General features: G+C 47.7%; 1 protein-coding gene across 1 annotated transcript; it reads left to right on the forward strand.

Moving 5' to 3' along the window:
- Window positions 1-1642: 1642 nt before the first annotated feature.
- Window positions 1643-9264, forward strand: tunar (TCL1 upstream neural differentiation-associated RNA). Its single transcript, XM_076017597.1, has 2 exons — window positions 1643-2589; window positions 7833-9264. Exons 1-2 carry the CDS (start codon window positions 2554-2556, stop codon window positions 8016-8018), a joined length of 222 nt encoding a protein of 73 aa, XP_075873712.1. The 5' UTR covers window positions 1643-2553; the 3' UTR covers window positions 8019-9264.
- The last annotated feature ends 12116 nt before the right edge of the window (window positions 9265-21380 follow it).

Genomic DNA, 21380 nt, shown 5'->3' on the forward strand with positions numbered 1-21380 from the left:
TAGTAGTTTTTAAACATTTTAAACAATATCCATCCATCCATCCATCCATCCATCCATCCATCCATCCATTTTCAACACCCGCTTCCTCCTGCACTCAGGGTGACGGGGGGCTGCTGGAACATATCTCAGTTGTCATAGGGCGAAGGCAGGGTACAATCTGGACAAGAAAGACAGACAGCCAATCACACTCACACACACACACCTATGGTCGATTTAGAGTTACCAGTTCACCTCACATGCACGTTTTTGGATGGAAGCCGGAGAACCTGAACAGAACCCACACTGACACAGGGAGCAATGGTGGTAGTAATAGTAGTAGTAGTAGTAGTAGTAGCAGTAGTAGTAGTGGTCGTATCAGTGTGTTGTTTTGCTAATTTTTAAAACAAACACAGGCCTTCACGGGCAACTGTGACGCACTCTAAACTCAGGAATTGTAAGGTTTGTGGTCGAGTGAGTCGTGTTCATCAACTATTGGCCGCTGACAGGAGCCAGCTAGCCCGAAATGCTAAAACATCAGCGATGGCCCATTAAAAGTGCGACTTATTCCAGACACAGAGCAAAAGAGCGTAGTGAGAAAACTTCTAATCCTCCAACCAGACACAGCTGAGGGGGGGAACTTCCTCCACTGACACACCCACTCTCTGCCCAGACACTCCAGTCCGTCCGTCCGTCTGAGGCGGGAACACAGGCAGGCACGAGCTGGCGGGACGCTCCGTCCTCCCGTCTAATGACGCAGAAAAAAACCAACAACCTTCCGCCGGTCACTGGAGTTTGATCACTCCATTAATCACAAACCCTCGTTGACCAGTGACGGAGGAAATGTCACATGCCGCGGCGGCGGCGCGCGGAAGTGAGTCGTGACACCGGATCGCCTCTCTCACGGAGATACGTGACCTGTCTCACACATACACACACACACACACGTGCATTTTCAGCACTTTGCTCATGCATGAACACACATTACACACCGAGTGCGCACCTTAAGTACTTCCACCCCGCCTGGCCCAAAACCCCTCCCCCGCCCCCCCTGTTCAGTGATAGTTTTCTCCACTTTGACGAGAGCGAGAAGAATCAAGCACACACGTACACACACTTTACCCTCTCTCACACACACACACACGCGCACGTGCCGCTCGACTTCACAGTTTGACACCACGCGCGCCCGTGTCCACGCATTCATTCGAGCGTCCACGTCCGCCGCCGCCACGCACGCACGCGGCAAAGACCCCTCGCACCCCTCATCACGGACCCTGTCACCAAAGCTCCCCGTCGCCAGGGCCCCCTGTGCCGGTTGCCAGGCAACGGCGGCTGCATTGTGGAGCGAGGGGCGTGGTGGTGGTGGTGGTGGTGGTGGTGTGTGTGTGTGTGTGTGTGTGTGTGTGTGTGTGTGTGTGGGGAGGGGGGGGGTGGGGGGTGGGGGGAGGGGGGGGGTACCTCCTGCCTGTGGAGTGAAAACAAGCATCGGTGACGACGGTGGCGGCAGCGTGAGGCAGAGGAGAAGGGTTTGACTCACAGCAGAACACCCCCCTCCTCACACATACACACATGCTCTCTCTCTCTCTCTCTCTCTCGCTCTCTCTCTCTGGTTTAAAAAAAACAAAAAAAAACTCTCTCTTCTCTCCGTCTGCCTTCCCCTCCCGGCAGCCAATCCGGGCGTCCCTGCCGCTGCGCTCAGCTAGTTAGGGGATCCACGGCGAGCCGGCGGAGGGAAGGTATGTCAGGGTGCAGATCGTGCCGGGGAGGCAGGCAGGGGCTTCCACCACCGCAACAGATGAGGAGCCCTTTTCTCTCTCTTTCTTTCTTCCCTCCTTTTGCTTTCTTTTTTGTTTGGGGATGAAACATTCAAAAGCCGGGAGATCAGCAAAAAAAAACCAGGGCTTCGCAGCGCTGAGCTGCATAAAAGTTTGATCGGGGCGAGATGAGCCTTTAATAAGGGTCGAGAGGGGAGCTGATGCTGACATCTCTTTCTTCCCCTTCTCCTCCCTTTTCTTCTTCTGCCGGAGATTTGCTGAGAGGAGGAAGGAGAATGTGCACATGAAACAGCTTTGTTACCATCCCGCCCCCATATGCCCATCAAGCCACTACATCCTTCAACTTGACATCACCCTCTCGGCGCAGGCGAGGAGAAGAAGAGGAAGGAGAAGAGGAGAGGAGCAGGAGGAGGAGGAGGAGAAGGAGCAGCGGCAGCAGCAGCAGCAAGAGGTGGGGGAGGCAAACAAACAAAAAACAAGAAGAAGAAGAAGCAAAAAGGAGGCAGAGGAACAGGAGGCGGAGGTGGGCAGCGGCGCAGATTCCGTCGCTCTCACCCGCTGCCCGGGGGAGGAGTAGGAGAGGGTGGAGGGAGGAGAAAAAAGTGAGGGTCTGGCGAGAACTTGGCCACGAGTGAGATGAACGTCGGGGGAGAGACGCCAGAGCGCCGCCAGCCACCACATCCGACGCCCGAGCAGCCAGAAGTGGAGCACCTGGAAGACGAGGCAGCAGGATGAGCAGGATCCACCTTCCACTCGCTGGCCGGGGACGACTGAGCCCCACGGAGCGGCGCCCGCCTCCGGCATGTCCACTGCTGTTCTGTTCCTGATGCTGTGCAAGGTAAAGTCCGTTTTTGGTTTGTTTCGCCCCAAATGTCTGCCTGCATGCATGCATCCATCCATCCATCCATCCATCCCAAGCATCACTCTTTGAGATTTTGCAGGAGGATTCACCACTGAGCAGCAGAGACGTTTGCTCTGTCTGTCTCTTCTCTTGTCTAATTCTCATCTGTGATGATCGATTCCATCGCCGCCGTTTCCTCAGGCGCTTGTCGCTTGTCTCAGATTCAGATTCAGAATATCTTATTAGTCCCAGAGGGCAATTAACTTTACAGCCAGTCCTGCCCGTAGCAACACATTTAATAATAGAAGAACAAGGAAGAAACATTTGACATCTCGATCATCTCATCGTTCATTCAGTTTACCACAGAAATCCACTTTTTAGGGGGAGGGCAGGGGGAGTTGGGGTAGGACGGGGGGGGGGGGAGGGGAGGGGGTGGCCCCCTCAAGCGTGTTGCAAACAAGTTTTTGAACGCCGTCTTACATAACAGCACAGGACCACCGTACGAAAACACTCCTGAGGAAAAGATTTGGAGCTGCAACTTCCCTTCAGAAGGTCTTCAGAAGGTTCACCTGCCGTTTCATCCAGAATCTCGTCTTGTTTTTGTTTGTTTTTTGTTGTTTCGTTCCGTCCCTCCTCTGTAACTTCAGTCCTGCCTGGGTGCAACGTGGAAGTGGGTCACGCTGATGCTCGGCAGCGTCTCATCGTGGCTTTTTTTCCGTCGCTGAAACCTCCTCACTTCCCCCAAACTCTCTCGCTTTTCTTTTGTCTTTTTTATCCAGACCTCTTTTGTTTTGCCATGTGCCCAGGCGTCAACTGCCGCCGCCGCCGCCACCGCTGCCGTCCTTCCACTCACACGCTCGGGTAGCCGCTTCCACTTTAATCCCGCTTTATGACAACGCCGACGGCAACGCCCGCTGCCTGTCAGAGCCGGTTAGCGTCTGGAGCCGTTTGACACGGGATTATTCAAGCGGCAAATGTTTTTTTTTTTTTTTTTAAATCTTATTATTACTATTAATATTTTCTAACTCCCCTTGCTGACCTGATCGGAGAGCGGCAGCTGCAGTCAGGTGTAGCGGGGAACGGGGAGCGGGATTTGTTTGACGTTGCCCTCTTGATGTTGAGCGTCCGGCAGCTCCGTACGCTGCTCCTGGACAAGCGAAGAGGCGGCTGCGACCTCCGACCTCAGTGGAGTCAGCGCAGCCCAGCTCACGGTTAAACACAGAGAGGAAAGGTTAAGGCGGTGGAACCGTTGTAAACGAGCTCTTGAGCGACAGCGGGAATCGACGGCCAGGGAACTAAATCCTGATCGATGCGGAGGTGCACGGCCCCGACTGGATTAATAATCCCGGTATGATTAAGAGGCTGACTGTCAGACAGACAGACAGAGGGAGTCGTTACGGGCTGCTGCTGCTGCTGCTGCTGATGATGATGATGATGACGATGATGACGATGATCAGGGTGCCTTCGCAGCCGACGCCAGCACTGGCTGCCACTTGAAAGAGAGACACTCTCTCCAGCGCTGGAGATGTGGGGTGGCGAGGCGCTGGAAGACGTCCAGAGGGTTTTTTTTTTTACTGAGCGCCAGGTGGCAAAGCTGCTCCTCTCAAACACTCCAATCCTGACCCTGCTCCACCTCCTCCTCCACCACCTCCTCTTCCGCCTCTTCCTCCTCATTCTTATAGTGGAACAACGAGTCAAGTCGTTTACTCCAGGACGTGTATTAACAATATAGTGTAAAGTATGAATGTCTTAATGTCTTTTACTTATCTTATTCTTAATTAGAAGATCATTTCAAGCTCTGATGAAACAATTTAATTTTGTATCAATTACCAACGTATTAGTGTTTGGAGGGAGGGCTGTAATCATATCAAAATCTCATGGTGCCTCTTGTGAAGAGGGTGTGTGGGCAAATGGATGTAGCACACCAACTGGCTGAGTCACTCGAATGACTCAAACACCCAATTCTCTATGGTGGGGTTGGAGTTGGTTCTCTTTGGTAGGTGACTCATATATTGAGTCAGTAAAAAGACGCAAGTTCATGGTCAATGCCAATTTACAAGGCGAAATTAAATGAAACCAACTCCACTACCAACACACACAGTTACACACGTAAAGGTGTCAAGGGGGCAGGAATCAACCAAAACAAACAAAGAATAGACCAAAAAAATGTGAAATCTCGAGAACAAAGCTAAAACAAAGAAACGAGGCTGAGGCCTCTTCCACCTTCGTCTCCCTCAATATCTCTGGGGGAGCTCCTCCTCTTCCTCATCTTCCACCTCGTCCTCCTCCTTCTCCTCGTCCCCCACCACCACAACTGCTCCTCTCAATATCGGAGGCAGGAGACCCTCGACATGCATCAGGAGACAAAGCCATCAAAGGTGTTCCAGCCAGCTTTATGACGCTCTCCAGGAGGTCAGAGCAGGTTCAAACGCCAGGGCAGCTCCCAGCATCTTATTCCTGCTAACACCTCAAAGAATATTTGTTGCGGTCAAGGCATTTGGAAGGGACAGTGAAGGAGTTTTCTGGATTTGTTTCGTTGTCTTGCTAACTTCCAGATAAACAGCAAAAACCTTGCTCTCATCCGCCGGCCTCTGTTTTCTTAAATCTAATATTAATTCTATTTTTTGCTCCTCTTGCCAGCTCTGACCTTGCACTAGCAATGACTCGTCGTGATGTATTCAGCCCCGTCCCATCTCCTTGAGATTCTCCCTCCTCGTAATGGCAGAGCGCGAGACTTTGATGTAACCGATTCCTGGCAATGATTACTGCCAAGACCTTTCTCTGCTGCCAAACTGTCGGGGAACAGTCAGTAAGTCGAAAGGGAAAAAAGGCGGGGAAGGAAAGAGCCGCGCCGGTGACATGGAATGAGCCTGCGTCCGCCGTGGCAAATCTCCTTCACAAGGTTTTAATTACTGCAAAGGACAAATGCAAAGAGGCTTAATAACGCAGGCTGCCGGGTGGGAAAGTGTACGAGGCTAGATTCTGTGATTAGGGAAGGAGGGAAGGGGTTTCAAGCTGGTGTTGTTTCTCAACATGCTCAGCTTTGATATAATGATAGTATGGCATCTGTTCAATAATAATCACCAATCAGATGTTTTAGAGTCAGTTCGGAACAGCCCCAGGCTAGTGGGACAAAAAACAAAAAAAAATTTAGATATTCGCAACTGGTTAGCGCATTGGTTAGTTGTGACTTTCAAGTTAAACACTTTGACAATGTTGTTTGTGGTGGCTGACAAGCGTCAATCACAATACAATTGCCTTACACGCCTTGGTTGGCAAGAACAGATGCAAATTCACAAACACAAGTGTAAAGAAGGTACAAAAAGAGGATTGTGGTGCAAACGAAAAATAAAAACATGAGCTTGGTCATCAGATGAGCTGCAAACAGAGAAGCGATGCAAAACACAGCAGATGCAAACCAAGAAAACACGTGCAAACAAGAAAAACCACTGCATAAACCAGTCACTACAACGGAAGTGCTCCAAACCTGCAGGGGACGGCTGACTCAAAAACAACAGCGGGAAGGTACAGCTTAGAATGGTAATGTGACTTTTATTTGAGTATATTTTACACTAGTTTCCACAAGAAACTTTCCAGTCAGCCAGTCAGCAGTCGAGGCTAGTTTTGATTGGAGGTTTATTGTTGAATTCCTGACTGCAAAAAACTTTTGAGTTTTATTTATTTATTTGAACAAAAAGCTCTCCGCCAGCTCTTTAGGTAACGTCTTTCTGTGAACTCCAACTGGAGGTCAGAAAAATGCATCTTGCAACTCAGCTTTTTTTTTTTACCAAGAGGGGCCATTCCCAGTTAGAAGGTGTATTTATAGTTTGCATTAGTGCACATGCTTTCTGTTGCTTGTCAGCGTTCGAAATCCTTTCACCCGCAAATGGAGAACTTTCCTCTTGAGAGGTGTTTGGATGCCAACTGGTGGAAGCTCCTGTGTCTGCCTGCTTGCTGAGAGTGCACAGCTAGTTTCTTCTTCTGGATACTCCACCCCCATGCTTCACGAATCAATACAGACACACGCAGTCTTGGGGAGTCCCTCAGCGGAGCGAGGTTTGCTGCTTCTGCCACCGCTGTTCCTTCCATGCCCAGCCTGTCAGTCAGACGGACGGCTGCTGTTATTGTTTGGAATGCTTCACACTTATTTTTTTCTTCATACTTTTATATGTTTTACTTCCGCAATTGAAAAAGAAAAAGAGAGAAATGAACAAATCACATATTTTTTGTATATGTTAAAAAAATTCAATTTACTCCACTGTTAGGGTGGAGGTGGGGGGGTTCCCGCTGTGCTCTATAACATATTTATACAACATGAATGATAGATGAAGAATGCAAAAGCCAGAGTTTGCGTAAGTGTTACGTGCCTTGTGTCTGTCAAAGACATTATGTAAAATAAATACAAATAAAAAAAAGTTTTGGGGCGAAACAATTAAAAATCTGAGTTATTCCACCACCGGGCATGTTCCCTCTCGCTTGTGCTATGTTTCTGCAGCCAGGTCCAGTCGTATAATGTCATGTCACACAACCCTTCTCCCAGTAACATACACGGGTCTGCATATCGTGTTAATGCACAAGGTCTTCAGCGTTTTTTGGATCCCTGTTGACTCTAAATCCTGCAATACGACAGAACTGCCGCATTTCTGCATCCGAGCTGTGGATGGAACTTCATATTTGCATAAATAATCAGAGTAAAAGTCATTGGGGCGCTGATGGGAAACCCTTTTCGCTGGCCATTTTCCTTAAATAAAACATAGTCGGAGCAAAGCTGGCAGGTGTAACGTGGGGACCCGACGCATTCTCACATCCAGGTCCGCTAATGCAAGCCTAGCGTGTGTGTGTGTGAGTGTATGTGAGAGAGAGAGAGAGAGGGAGGGAGAGAGAGAGAGAGAGGGAGAGAGAGAGAGAGGCGAGGGTCCAATTCCTCAGATATGAGGCACTCATTCCTCGAAATTACAACACACTTCTTTTGTCCTAGGAAAAGAGCCATTCAAGAGACTTTTTCATCTCAAACTCTTAAAGCTGCTAATCATCCTCATTGAAACTGTTTTTCCTCTTTCCTTGTGATTTTCCTTTAAAAGATCTAAGTTGCTTTTTAACTGCCATTATCGCTGCTGCACATGCAATGCATCTCAAAAGAAACATTTGTGTGTGTGTGTGCGTGTGTGTGTGTGTGTGTGTGTGTGTGTGTGTGTGTGTGTGTGCGTGCGTGTGTTTCCTCTCTTATCTGTTTGCTCCAGATTGGTCTGAGACAGAAACTGCAGACTTTTCCAGGGAAAATGGTAAACACTCTCCACAGTGATGAGGAAAAGGGAATCCAAGACAAGGAGGGCAAGGAGGAGAGCATCCTGGCCATGCTGGGCATCATCGGCACCATCCTCAACCTGCTCGTCATCATCTTCGTCTACATCTACACCACGCTGTAGGCGTCGGCGCGCGCCGCGACTCTTCCCGGCGCGCCCATGGGGTCGGGTCCTGCGAGGACGAGGCCCGTCCGCTCTGTGGCCGGAATGGATACAAGGCGGAGGAGGGATCGTCCGAACAAGCCTTTGCTTTTGACTTGTACATAAATACGTGGAGTGAAATTTGAGAGACAGGCAGCTTCTGGCAAAACGCTGAGACTCGCCAGCCTGCGATGCAGAGAAGACGCCAACAACACGTTGAGAAAATGTTTTTCAGAGACTCTTGTTACCAAAACATTAAGACTGGGGAACCTTTTCTGGGAAAAAAACAAAACAAAACTCTTTGCAAAATACGCAATGCTGACCTATTTAATACCGACACAACCAGACATTCTAAAAACGGATGCTTTTTATACCGTATTTCCCTGTGTCTTTTATTTCCTGGACACAAAGTGGAGACTGTCTCCGTGAAACTGAGGGACAGCCACACGTTTCTACAGCGTTTGCTGCGCATTTATACAAAGAAATGTCTTGTGCGGCGTGTCGACCTAAATGCTCCTCCCGCAACCAGCAGCAGGGGGCAGCAAATCCGGCCAGAATGGCTCGTTGTGACGTCGGTACGGCAACTGTTTTTTGCGGTCAAGCTGCCACCGATGGCGGGCTGCTCGTGCACACAAACACACAAACCGATGCTAACGCGCGTTCGCTCAGCTGTGCATTGACCTCAGCGAGCTGACTCGTGCGCCATCCATTCGAACCTTCGACCGGCGCCTAACGATTGTTTGCCTTAAAACGCAAGGAAATTACTATTTTTCCGCGATGTATAAAGTGATCAGGTTCTTGCTACTTTGTCTAGTATTTGACTTGTTGTACATACATGAATTACTCAATGCCAGTGCCACATTGTTTTTATTGGGGAGAGGACGTCCGATGGATAATTCCACTGACGTCGTTGCAAACAAAAATGTCTCTTTCAGTTGCGACTCTGTGAAATGTTGAGTTACATGCAGACTTTTTCTCTTATTCTGTTTCTGGTTGTGTGATTTTTACTCACTTACGATGATGTTTGTGCATGAATCTTTGCTTTTTTCCCTTCATTTTAAAGAGGCAATATACGTTCTTGGATCTTATCCAATGGCTGAAGGTGCAAGTTAAAACGCGACAAATTTCAGTTTTTGGGGGAGAAGTGAAAAAGCGTTGTTGAATGGTGAATGGAATTTGTTTATTTTTGTCGCAAAATATTTTGCATTAAATCAAGTGCTTCTGCGACAAACCCAGACCGCCAAACCCCAGATTTATACTCTTTTTTCAAAATAAAATGAAGCTCACCTGGGATCATCTTAATTCCATATAGAGCATTATTTTCACATTAGACATCCATGTGTGAATATTTGTCTTGTCACATATGGATTTTGATATCTCAAGGCACTGCAAGTTATTACACAGAAACTCCATGTCCGGTTGCATTAAAGGGACACTTTTGGAAGATGTACCAGGGAGGTTTTAATTTGGAACATTTCCATCTACACATGCAACTACTTCTCTCTCCAGATTAACATCCGCAGAAATCACGTCAGGACACTTTCAAGACACATTCAGCCCTTCACTCGAGTCGTCTTTTGCTTATAGCAAGGGCACATTTCCTATTTAATCCAGTGAGAAGGGAGGATTCATCCAGCAGCCAGGAAAATATGGAATAAATTTAAAAAACAGATGTGTTTGTCAAGCAGCGACCTCATCAACTCTGAAAGTGCCTGAGATCAAAGTGTCTCAACCTCACCAGTAGTGAGAAGGAAAAAGGGAAGGAAAAGAAGGCGGAGTTATCCCCCGATCCCGTCGCATTTATTCACCCCAAACTGTATTTTTGAAATTGCTTGAATGGTTTTGTTAATCCACAGAGACTGGGCGAGTAAGCACACGGTCAGATCATACGAATGTATCCATGACTGATGTAAATGCTGATTTTCTTTTTTTCCTCGAAAAAAACAACAACAAAACAACTAGCTTGTTTGTTTGACTGCAAGTAAGCGGCCTGACCTTATTCCAACGTTTTATTTGTAGAAATTCCTGTTTAAACTAATGCAGCTGTGTTTCTGGAAGGTGGTGAGGGGAGGCAATTGGAATTCTTTTTTCAGCTTGCAGTTGTCAAATAAATCTTTAGAAAACAATATGGGCTTGTGGTGTGCCTCACAGTCTGCTCTTGGTTTATTAAAATAAATAAATAAATAAAAATACTGACATCAGTATTTGAAAGGATTTTTTCTTTTGCACCGGCGCCGCGGTGAACTGTGGAGCTCAGCCGCTCACTCAGACGCGTTCGAGTCTTTGAAAATCTATTTTCCCTTCCGTTTGACAGCTGTGTGAGATTACAACAGAGCCCTTCAAGAGGAGGATGGAGAGGAGAAGCCAAGCCCTAAAGAGCCTGAAATCCTGCAAGACGCATCTCTCCGTCTGACTGGCTGCAAATCGAACCGAAAGGAAGGGGAGGGGGGGGAAAGAAGCTCAAAGCTATATGCAGTTGGACAAAGGCCCTGATGGCTAAAATCTATCTATCTATATATATATATATATATTGTAAAGAAATATACATTTTTTATTCAATCTTCTTTCCCCTTGTTTGTGTCTTTGCAGTCATATTTACGTCAAAACAATTCCCTGCTGCGTCCTGACTGCAGTGTGACTGGTGATGTGCTGGAATAATCCTGTCGGAGGAAAATACAACTGCGGCTAAATGCAGCTCCGCTCCGCTCTCTCTTTTTGTTTCAGGCAAGAAAAGCAGAAAAATAAATAGATAATAAAAAAACAACAACATTTTTTTTCAGGAACCCCAGCTGGTTCCTTTCCACACATGCCCAGAAGCTCGCTGTAAGCTTTCGCTTCACCTGGATCCAGCCTGCAGAGCCTTGGAAAGAAAAAAGAAGAATGAACAAAAAGAAGAGAAGAAAAAAGAGAAAAAAATCCCTCCTTCCCTTGAAGCCGCGGCGCATCGCAGATGGATGGATGGATGGATGATTCCAGCTTTCACGATGGCCGCGCAGGCGCTCCGTCTCCACCTCGCTTGACGGTTTCGCAGGAAGAAAAAGAGGAATAAAAGCAGAAGGGGAGAAAAAAAAAGGGAGAAGTTTGTGCATTAATCTGTCCGAGCCCCACACTAAATCAACAGGGCTGGCAAACTCAGTCTGCTGTTACTCAAAGGCAAAACCAACCTGTGGCAGCTGCGCACATTAAAATTTAACGCCGCACCACAAAGCACATGTTCCACCAGGGCACAAACTCACTGGCTGTATCTCTCTATCTCCCTCTGTATATAATCACATATATAAAGTTTCCCCCTCCTGGCTCTCAATAATCATATCAGCAGAGCTCCACTGGGGGGGGGGGGGGGAGAGAATCTGCAGGTCAAATCTTGTTTCTGCCACACGTTTCCCTCTAATTAAATAAGAGCGCCGCGTGTGGGAAGACGGGATCTGAACACGGAGCGTTGGTACCGTGGCTCTGAAACGATGCCTGCAAGTGAATTAAAGAGAAAAAAAAAAGAGAGGCCGCGATAGAGCGCGAGGTCGAGAGAGGCGAACGGAGGAGCGTGTTTACGCTCGGAAGCCTCTCAGCTGTGTCCAAATCTTTACTGTTCACCGTGGATTCAGTTGAGTCCTCAGCGCAACCAAGGTCCACTTCTTCAAGTCCAAGTTTATAATTAGGCAACTTTGCCAACCATGACCATAAACCTGATTTTTTTTTTTTTTTTTTTAAAGTTTAATTTATTGCTCGGTCCACTTGTTTGTGGTGGGAGCTTTTCCCAATAAGTGACTGTTGTACTGATACGTTTTTTTTACGTAAACATTTTGTTTTATCATTTGTTTCACGCTGTGTTTCACAGAGAATAATTTTAATCTTGAGCAACAGAGTGAGCAGGCTTGGCAATAAAACAAATAATAAAGGCCTCATTCTGGATCCCATTACAGAGCACCGTGATTTCTTTTTCTGGTGTTATTTCAATCTTTTTTTTGTCTAATCTTTTATGGTGCACCTCTGGAGCCATTTGCTTTTTATTTTATTTCAAAGTCTAAATTATTTTTCATGGGAAGAAATCCCTCGTTTGAAATTTCTAATTTTCTCTGTCTAATGAACTTGGAAAATTGGTTGAAACCACATTAATCAGTCAAGCAGCTGAAAACAAAAAAATATAAAAAAAAAACAATTATCAGCCAGCTGCTCTCCCGTCTTTTTTTTTTGTTTTTCAGTGTAGCTGCTGGATCACTTTTTTGGGTTTGTTTTGCAAGCCTTTTGTTGGGGTCGCACACAATGTTATCCGCCAAGCGCACCCGCGGGGCTGTCAAGTGGTATTCTGGGAAATGAAGGCAACCTGCTAATCTGGCATCTGAACGTGTGTTAGTGAGAAATAGAAGATAGCGAGATGTTTATCCGTGGCGCCCAATCATCAAAAGCCTCCCGGAGATAAAAAAAAGAAAAAGAAAAATGTGTTTGTGAGCAGGGCGCCTGAGGGTGAAATAGCTGGAAGACACTCCTTCTCCTCCTCCTCCCTCCTCCTCTTCCTCCCTCCTCCTCCACCTCTTCCTCCGTTCTCCTCCTCTTCCTCCCTCCTCGGCGCGCAGTTACTCCCTGAAATATTCAGTGCGTCTCGTCGGCTAATTTCAAATAACCTTTCCCCACTTCCTGCCAAAGAGGTGAGACGGATCTCTTTTTCTCGCGTCTGGGTCAGAGTTCACGTCAGCGCGTCGGCGCCGCGACTTCCCCAACTCCAAAGTCCCGCCTTAATTAGGGGTGGGGGGGGGGGACCTCTCCCTCCCCCAGTAGACGTGTCCTATATAGATTTCCTGTCACAAAGGCTGCACATATCCACCCATCTCTCTCTCTCTCTCCCTCTCTCTCTGTACATTTTATTCATGCAGAGAAATAAATCCTGTGATCGGAACAGCGGAACTGCGTGCAAAACCGCGACAAATCCACATATCAACGTAAAACTTGAGGGAGGGAAAAACTGTCAGGTTCAGCCACTGATTGAAAGTCCCCCCCCCTTCTTCTGTCTATTTTTGTAGACGGCATAGGAAAAAGTTTTTGCTTGGCTTCAAGCTGCAGACCAAACTTGGCCGACATGGATGCTCGACATCATTTGGAGGCTGCTGGAAATCTTATTATGCCAACAAAGGCAAGAGAGTTAGTGCAAAGCAGTGTGGAACCTGTGAAGGAGTGTTTACTTTCCCCCTTTCTTTCTTATTATTAACCACACACACACATGCACACACATATATTTAATGAGTATAGTTGAAATTAAGAATCAGGCCGCCACTAACATCAACAGCCTCAGGAAAAGAAAAGGAAATCCAAGGACACATTAATTGATAATATGCTCGATGAAAAGTTTGAATTTAGAGGAACTTTATTGGTGGCGTGTTCAGCGAGCAAAGTTGCAAAACAGGCGAAGACAGACGAGGTTTCACATAATTTTTCTGCGGAAAAAAAAGAAAAGAAAAGTGTGGGTGTTTCATTAAAACTGTTATGCCATTTGCTTTCATCCGACTCGCCAATTTTTTTCTTCACCCCAATTATCGAAGCCGGCAGGAGGCCGCTGTTGACTGACTGAGGAGAGACACATGGAAATAGCACGGAAATAATATCAGAGGTAAGGTTCGGGTGTCACGATTTCCGGAAGTGGCAGAGTCGAAAACAGAGGAGCAGTCAGTCCAGTTGGCAGGCAAGTGAAATCTGACATATAGGAGGGACGTAGCTCCCAGGAGGAGCGGGAGAGGAGTGCAGGGGGGCAGACTGGCAATATTACGTCAGCATGACAGGACAGGGCTGGATTAATTATGTGAATGTTTACCACACAGCGGAGGCTCACTTGTCAACTTCCTGTCTGACGGCTGTGGAAATCCCGGCTGATCTTCCTAAGTATTGTGTTTGTTAGCTGACTGGAAATCCCAGTGACTTGTGTTTGTTTGTTTTTTAGGCGACGCTGCGTCTTACATCAGCTTATTTTTCAAGTCTTTTTTCTTCTTATGATAAAAGAACAAACAGGGATTGTTCACTTTGCGTCGTCTTCGACCGAGTCGTTACTGCAGGAGCAGCAGGACTGATCGCAGCTTCATTTGGATGCTGACACTAGACCAGTCAGCTCCCATCGTGTGTGTGTGCGGCTAAGAAGATCAATCGTTTGCAAGCCAGGGCGCAGAGACGTCTGTAGAAGCGACCGTAAAGGTGAAGAACAGTTGTTGGACCAGCGCACTTTGGATTACGGAGCAGATGAAAAACTCGTATTTCCAGCCGGAGTTTCAGCATTAAAACAGCAAGGCCTCAGCGAACGCTCAGAAAGGCAGAAGAAAGATCTGATCTGCTGTCAAATCGATGGCTGCTAACTACCTGGGCTGCAGTGGCTAAGCTCAGCAGAATAAGGTTTCTTTTTTTTTTTTTTTTTTTTTTTTTTGCTCTTACTGTACTTCTGATTTGCACCCAGAGGAGAGGAGTGGGTGACTCCTCGGACCAAATGATTAGAGCCGGCCTGCGCTTCGGAGGTTTAAGCAGAGTGGGGAAAGAAATAAAAAATAAAAAGCCGCCGAGCCGACCAGACAGTCGTATTGGAGGACTGAAACACCTCAGTGCACTTCAATCAGTCTACTTGTCGAGGTGGCACACACACACACACACACACACAGCACTTGCTGAATTCACATCTATTCGTTCCCGCTGTCTGAGGCGCATTGCTGGTGCATCAGCAATGTGATTGAATTGTACATACAAGATACTATTACATATACAATTCAGTGTCACTTTGTTTCTAAATCAGGGCGGATTTTTCAGAGACGGCTTCGTAGGTTGTCAAGGAAGTTTAACATGTGCGACTGAACCTTCCAGACGTGCCACCAGTTATTGTGAGACAGTGGAAATGCACATCAAGAAAAACACACTGTTCAAAGAGCCACCTGCGCTTCCTGAAGTCTCAAACACCTCCACTCTCTGGGTTCAGGTCATCTTAAAAGTCCCTCTCTGATAAAAACCCCCGAGCTGACGACCTGCATCTCAACACTTTATTGTTGCTACTGCTATGGTCACCAGAGGAACAGGGACAGGAAGTACTCATATTCTGGAAATGTCACAGGAAAGGTCCTCCAGTGTTTGACTTTTGAGTGTGGTTGCTGGACCTGTAAGGACGTTTCTCCATTTGGTCCGGTGGTTTCAGTCAATGGATTAACACAATTGTAAACATCAATTGAAAAGCTGGAATGTTCGCAGGAAATGCAATACATGGATTGTATTTCATTGTTCGGGGCTTTCTTAAGCTACTGGCGACACTGGCAGCACTGGCCGCCTTCCGTCTTGCTAATCGTTTGGTTGTCAGCATTCAAGGCACGAAAGCTGAAAGTGGAGGAGGAGTTTTTTGTTGTTGTTTATTATCGGGGAAGTAAAACTTGCAAAATGCTCCAGGCAGGCCTCTATAACTGATAATATTGGGTCACGTCACTTGAATGCAGACGATAAATTTCAATGAAGTGGGTGAAAAATTCAAGTGAAAACAGGTCTTGGGAAGAAAAAAAAAATTCAGACACTGATGAGATTACATCATAAGATAAAAGATAAAAAAAAAAAGGAGTCACCTTACGTCGGGGACATCGGCAGCCAGACTAGAACAGCTTTGGCACGCGGCCACGTTTTTATGAGGTCACAATCATCACAGTCACTCCTCTGCCTGTCAGAGCGGAGCACCTTCCTCCGTCAGGTTGGCGAAGGAAGAGGGAAGGGAGGAGGGGGAAAAAATAAATAAAATAAAATAAAAGCCTCTCGTAGCTGCCCCTGCTCTGTAGAACATTAAATGCCGCTGTAAGGACAGACGTAGGGCACCAAGGCAGACAAAACAAGTGTGGGGAAGACTGCCAAGGAGCGGAGGGGGAGCGTCTTCATTCAGGAGGAGCAGCAGCAGCAGCAGCAGCAGCAGCAGCAGCAGCAGCAGCGGAGGCACGTTCACACACTGCCCTCTGCTGCTGCGCAACTGCAAACTCCTCGCCGGTCGTCGCTCTGGCTGCACCTGTCAGCCAATTTGATTTCATTGCAAATTTGAATGTGTCATCATGCGTCATTATGCACGCAATTGTTGCTATTATTATTTTGTCATACGGGCTGTGTGAAACACTCGATCATAGGTATTAACGACACTGTCATTACCTTAAAGTTTAAATTACTATTAATATTCACTTTTTTTTTTATTGTATCATTATTTTATTCTTTGATGACCATCACCTGGTAATTATGATGAACCGAAGCTGAACATTTGAGAAATTCTTGTTTAAAGCAGTCTTGGTTTCCTCTTCTATCCTGATGAATCTGTACTCATCTCCATCAATGGAGTGGGAAATCAACCAAGAACAACAAATAAAATAAATACCCGTAAAATATCCATGTGAACACTTCGACGTTTTGCCCTCCGTTAACGTCACGCAGTGTAAAATAAGCTGGAATGATGAAGTCATTAGCGTCCCACTGCATGTGAACCACCCCAAACTTTGTCGGCTGCTGACATCTAGCCGACACAGGAAGAAACACAAACGGTCGCGAACTCTCTCTTTCTCTCACTCTGTCTCTCTCTCTCTCTCTTTTTTTTTTTAAAAGACAGAAAAAGAGTCTCGCCTGGATTACACCCGTTGAAGCCTCTCAGAGGTGCAACTGTGCCGCTGATCTGTATTCAGCCTGCTGCTCACCGTGTCCACTCCACTCGCCGTCGACGGCCTCCATTGCTATTCAGCAGAGCCGGGGCCGGATTTAAACAGGTCGTTTCCCAACAAAACTCATCTCTGGCTCTTTGCAAAGCTCAAGCTCGGGATTCAGGAATAAAAAGGTCACACACACACACACGCACACACGCACATTGGCATGTTTTCTAGTGAAGGAGCATCAAACCGTGGTCTTGTTATGCACCGGCATCGCTTGATCCTACTCTTAGATGCCGCAGAGGATACAAGCGAGTTGCCAGGTGATCCATTTGAGCGCCGCTTCACTCACTCACCTCTTTTCGAACTGCAGGTCGTCGTTTTTGCTTCCAATCTGCAACCGCCAAATGTGGAGGCTGCAAAAACGTGAGAGCTCCTGACAGCTGGGGCTTGTTTGAGGCACCCGCCAACCTCTCAGGAACACACAAAACGAGCATGGGCTTCAAACCCGGCGGGCAGACCGGCGCTATTAAGGCCTAGCGGGGAAGCTTCCACTCTGGAGGCCAGCAGCGGTGATTAGGGGGAAGGGATTGGGGGGGTTGGTACCTTCCTGAGGGTGTAAAACGGGAAAAAGATTTGAAGGGAGATGGCAAAGAGGCTCAGAAGCCAGTACGATGATGGTCCAGGCGTAGATAATCTGTGTCCGTGGCCCGTCGGCAAACTCCCAGAACTGAGACGAGTCAATCCATCTGCTACCGCTTTGGCTGGCTCAGCTTTTTAAAAAGTTCATGCCAAAAAGAGTCCTGTCCGTTATACTCAACGCACTATGGCTCTCAGCACTCTATGACGTCGCAAAATCGATGCCACACCTTTCACACGGGTCTCAATGTGTGAAAGGTGCAACAAGATGGAAGGTAGAACCCCACGTCTCTGATGGCGGCTGTAAACACACGGCTAAATATGCAAATAACGTCGTCTTTCACTTGTTATGTGAAAGACTTTTCGTCTGCGGTGACGAATAAATATCTGGAATATTGGGAGCCTGAAAAGTTTGACAGCGCTCCATCGATCGGTCAGAAAAGAACAACGAGTCGGTCCAAGAGCAGAAGAAACCAGCCGTCCCTGCCAAGGAGACAGACTCCCCGACCGCGCTGCCGCCAAGATCCATTTTTAATAATGTTCGTTCCACCTCATGATTTCCAGGGTACAAATAAAAAAGACATCAAACATGCATGAACCCCCGCGCCGCGAGCGCCCGGACGCTAACACGCGGCGTAAATCTGCCGTCGCGCAACAGCTGACCGGCCTGCAAATGAGTCGACGGGTGGAAGCGACCCAGCGGTCGCGCCGCTTCTCCCGCCAAACGGCGGGTGAAATACGAGGGCGAGGACCCGATAGGCAACCTTTAGAGCCGCTCGTCTTCGAGTGTTTCGCTTGACTCCGGTGACAAAATTAGAGGAGACAATTATTCCATTAGCCGAGGCCGAGAATGTGTCACCGACTGGGGATTAGCGGCTAATGTATTGCATCGTCTTGTATACATGAATAATTCATAGTCATTAATTACACCCGTCGCACGGCCACCCGGAACCTCCAGCAGAAACTCTTTTTATTATTATATGTTAATCTCCGACAGCGTTCTCCTGTGTGAATTTACGGTAAAAGGGAAAGAAAAATGCCGCCCTCGTAATTTAATTTAAGCCGTTAACACCCGAACGGGGGCACAAAGGGTTTTCAGGGAAAAAAAACAAACGCCTTGAAAAAAGGTTTCATCAGGTGACGTAGCGAATTAGCCGCTACCTTCTCATGGTGGCAGTGAGGTTAGAGTGCTGTTTGTTGAGGTTTCTGCTGGTGGTGTCGCTCAATTGTACAATTTTTGGTTGGCGAGTGAAATCCTGTTTGGAACTACATGTGCTACATGAACTTTCGAGTCGTCCCAGTGTTGTTCTGCTCTCTAGTAGAATTGACGTAACACCTCTTGTCCAATGAATCAAAATTCTTGGATGGAGAAAACTTTTTGCACAAGTAATTTATCTTGCCTGTCTTTCCGACCAAAGAAGTTGCATTAGATGAATGTTTTTTGGGCGTGTTTCCTGGTTTACTCACAAGATTGAAAGTGCTAAAAAAAAAAAAAAGCTACCTCAGATATTCTAGTCTACACCCAGCTCTCTTATTAAATCGTACACATATCGGAAATTATTACCGAGCTCAGCTGACATTGGTATCCACGGCTATTCCTCAATGTTGTGTCGCCCTTGCCTGGGGCTTTGGCAGGGGAGAAATCATTGTGCGTGTGTGTGTGCGTGTGCGTGCGTGTGCGTGCGTGTGCCTGACAGGGTTGATGACCTTTTCAGGGAGCTCCCATTTAATAAACACTGACAGCCTTTTAGAGACCACTTACCATTCATCTGGACTATAAGATTAGGCCCTCCGGTGAAACTGTGCACCGATCGAATGGGACTCGCGCGCGCAGGACGCCGACATCGTTCAGACAGAAAGAAAACAGAATCAATCTTTCGGAGGTGAGTGATTCATATCTCGGGAATCCTGCCATCTATCCATCACCGCAGCCATTCGCCCAGCGACTCCGCCGTCTGTAAAAAATGCATTTGGCAAGAGTCCGGGTAGCTTCAGGTCAGCGCGCCCAACTAAAATGGGGCGTGTGGCGACTGAGTCACCCGGCCCACTTCGCCTGCTTTTTTTTTTTTTTGCCTTCTCTTCAGTGCGACGGCGCTGAGCTCTCAGGCCAGAAATCAACCAGAAACAGCTTTGAGAGGATAAATCTGCCCCAGACAAACTGAACAAACTGTTGTCGCCGCAGCGTTGATGTTGTGGATCCGACAGCGGCGCAATCGTCGGCGCGTGTGTGAACAGCTTGACCGCGTCCTCTGGAGGTGGGGCTTATGGAGGTCCCATCACCGAAGCAGATTAGAGGATATTGACTGAGACACGCCGGTCTGTCGCGAACCGGGCTGCGGGCTGGAGTGAAGTGAGCAGGAGAACGTGGAGAAAAGTAGCGCACGCTCGCTGTTTAATACTCTTTATTGATTGCCCTCCCGTCACACGGTCTTTTTTCAAAGCCTTCAAGATCTTCTTGAAGGCAGATATTCACTCGTCTCCCGCTTATCTTCTTTCTCCATCTCTTTTTCCATCAGGCAGATTTTCCCCTACGTCTTTTTGATCTCAGGGATCTTCTTCTTCAGGATTGACAGGAGGGGCCTCTGCTTCATCATCTTTTTTGACCTCCTCTTTCTTTCTTTTCCGTGTTCAAGATCATGCCGTTCTCCTTCCGGTACTTCACCAGCTTCTTGATCCCTTCTGATTCCTCTGCTGTAGGCGAGAGAGGATGGGCAGGAGGATCTCAGAGACGGGGAGGATCTTCAGGACTGTGAGATCCTCATCTTTCAGGACCCTGAACATCTTCTTCAAGGTATCTTCCTTGTCCTTGACCTCCTCCCTGAACCTCAGGATGGACTAGTTCTCCCTCGATGTTCCATTCTGTCCTCTTGGTCCTCTCCCTCTTCCTGTTTCTTCTTCAATAGGTATATGCCGGCCATTGGTAGAGCAAAAAAAACAAAAAACAGTCACTTTAACATCAACGGTGAATATGGGAAAAGTTTGAAACTCCGAATCTCAACCGACAGCCGCTGCGTTGCAAACAGAGTGATGGTTCGAAACATTGTGCAGAATGCCAGAGCCTGGTCTCCACTGAGATGAAACATGGAAGGCCAAAAACAAAGACCCAGAATAAAAAAAAAAGTACAAGTGACTCAGCGAAGAGCGGCCAAACAGGAGCTGGGACTCAGGGAGGAGAAAAAAACCAACAACAACAACGACGCAGCTTTGATTTTTCGCCTCTTCATCATCTAAATATAGTCCACGTACACTTCACCAGCGCGTGCAACAAGACAAGGGCGGGTTCGACATGACACAGCCACCGGCACTCAGACACGCTCACACACTCACTCACACACACGTATATGCAGCAAGCCGGGCAGGTTGGCTCGGTGTGTGTTGAGCCACGTTTTCATGCACTGCTGCAGCAAACACGAGAAGTGCATACCGGAAACAGGCCGGCGAGGATAAAAGCCGGAGCGACGGCGCGGCGGGACACGCAATCGCTGCTCGTGTCTGCGGCCGACTCTCACCCGGCCCGCGCTGCGTGTTTGTGCTATTAAATATGGAGCGATTACACAGCCGTACGGCAGCCGCGCCGCTCCTCAGTCTGCCGTTTGAAGCCAAAACCAAAGCATCTTCTCACGCTTCTTTGTGGTTTTTTGGTGGGTTTTGAAACTTGAAGATCTCCCGGTGGAGTGCCCTCAAACTCCCCGGACTCTCACCTGGACTTTTTTTCTGCAGCGTGATGAGGGCTAAATTGATGAAGATACCCCTCGGATGAATAAATTAGCGGGCCGACTTGTACACGGAATGCATTTACATGCAGATGAGATTACAGCCCGCGACACACTCGGGCTCATTACTGTCCTTGGTTGCCCCCCACTCGACTGCTGCTCCACCTTCCCCCCCACCCCCTCACCCTTAGACGTCATCGCCCAATTGGATCCCAACTCATTGAAGCGGCTGAGGCTGCCGTGACTCTGAGAACAATATGCACAGTGACTGGCTGATTGATGGGAGAATCACACGGGGAGGGCACACACACACTCACACACACACACGCACACACAGGTTATGAAAGCCCAGCTTTAGATGCGACTCTCCAGGTGCA

Source organism: Nelusetta ayraudi, unplaced genomic scaffold (genome assembly GCF_046127955.1).
Source record: "Nelusetta ayraudi isolate G7.1 ecotype Tasmania unplaced genomic scaffold, CSIRO-AGI_Nayr_v1 ptg000007l, whole genome shotgun sequence".
Taxonomy (NCBI): Eukaryota; Metazoa; Chordata; class Actinopteri; order Tetraodontiformes; family Monacanthidae; genus Nelusetta; species Nelusetta ayraudi.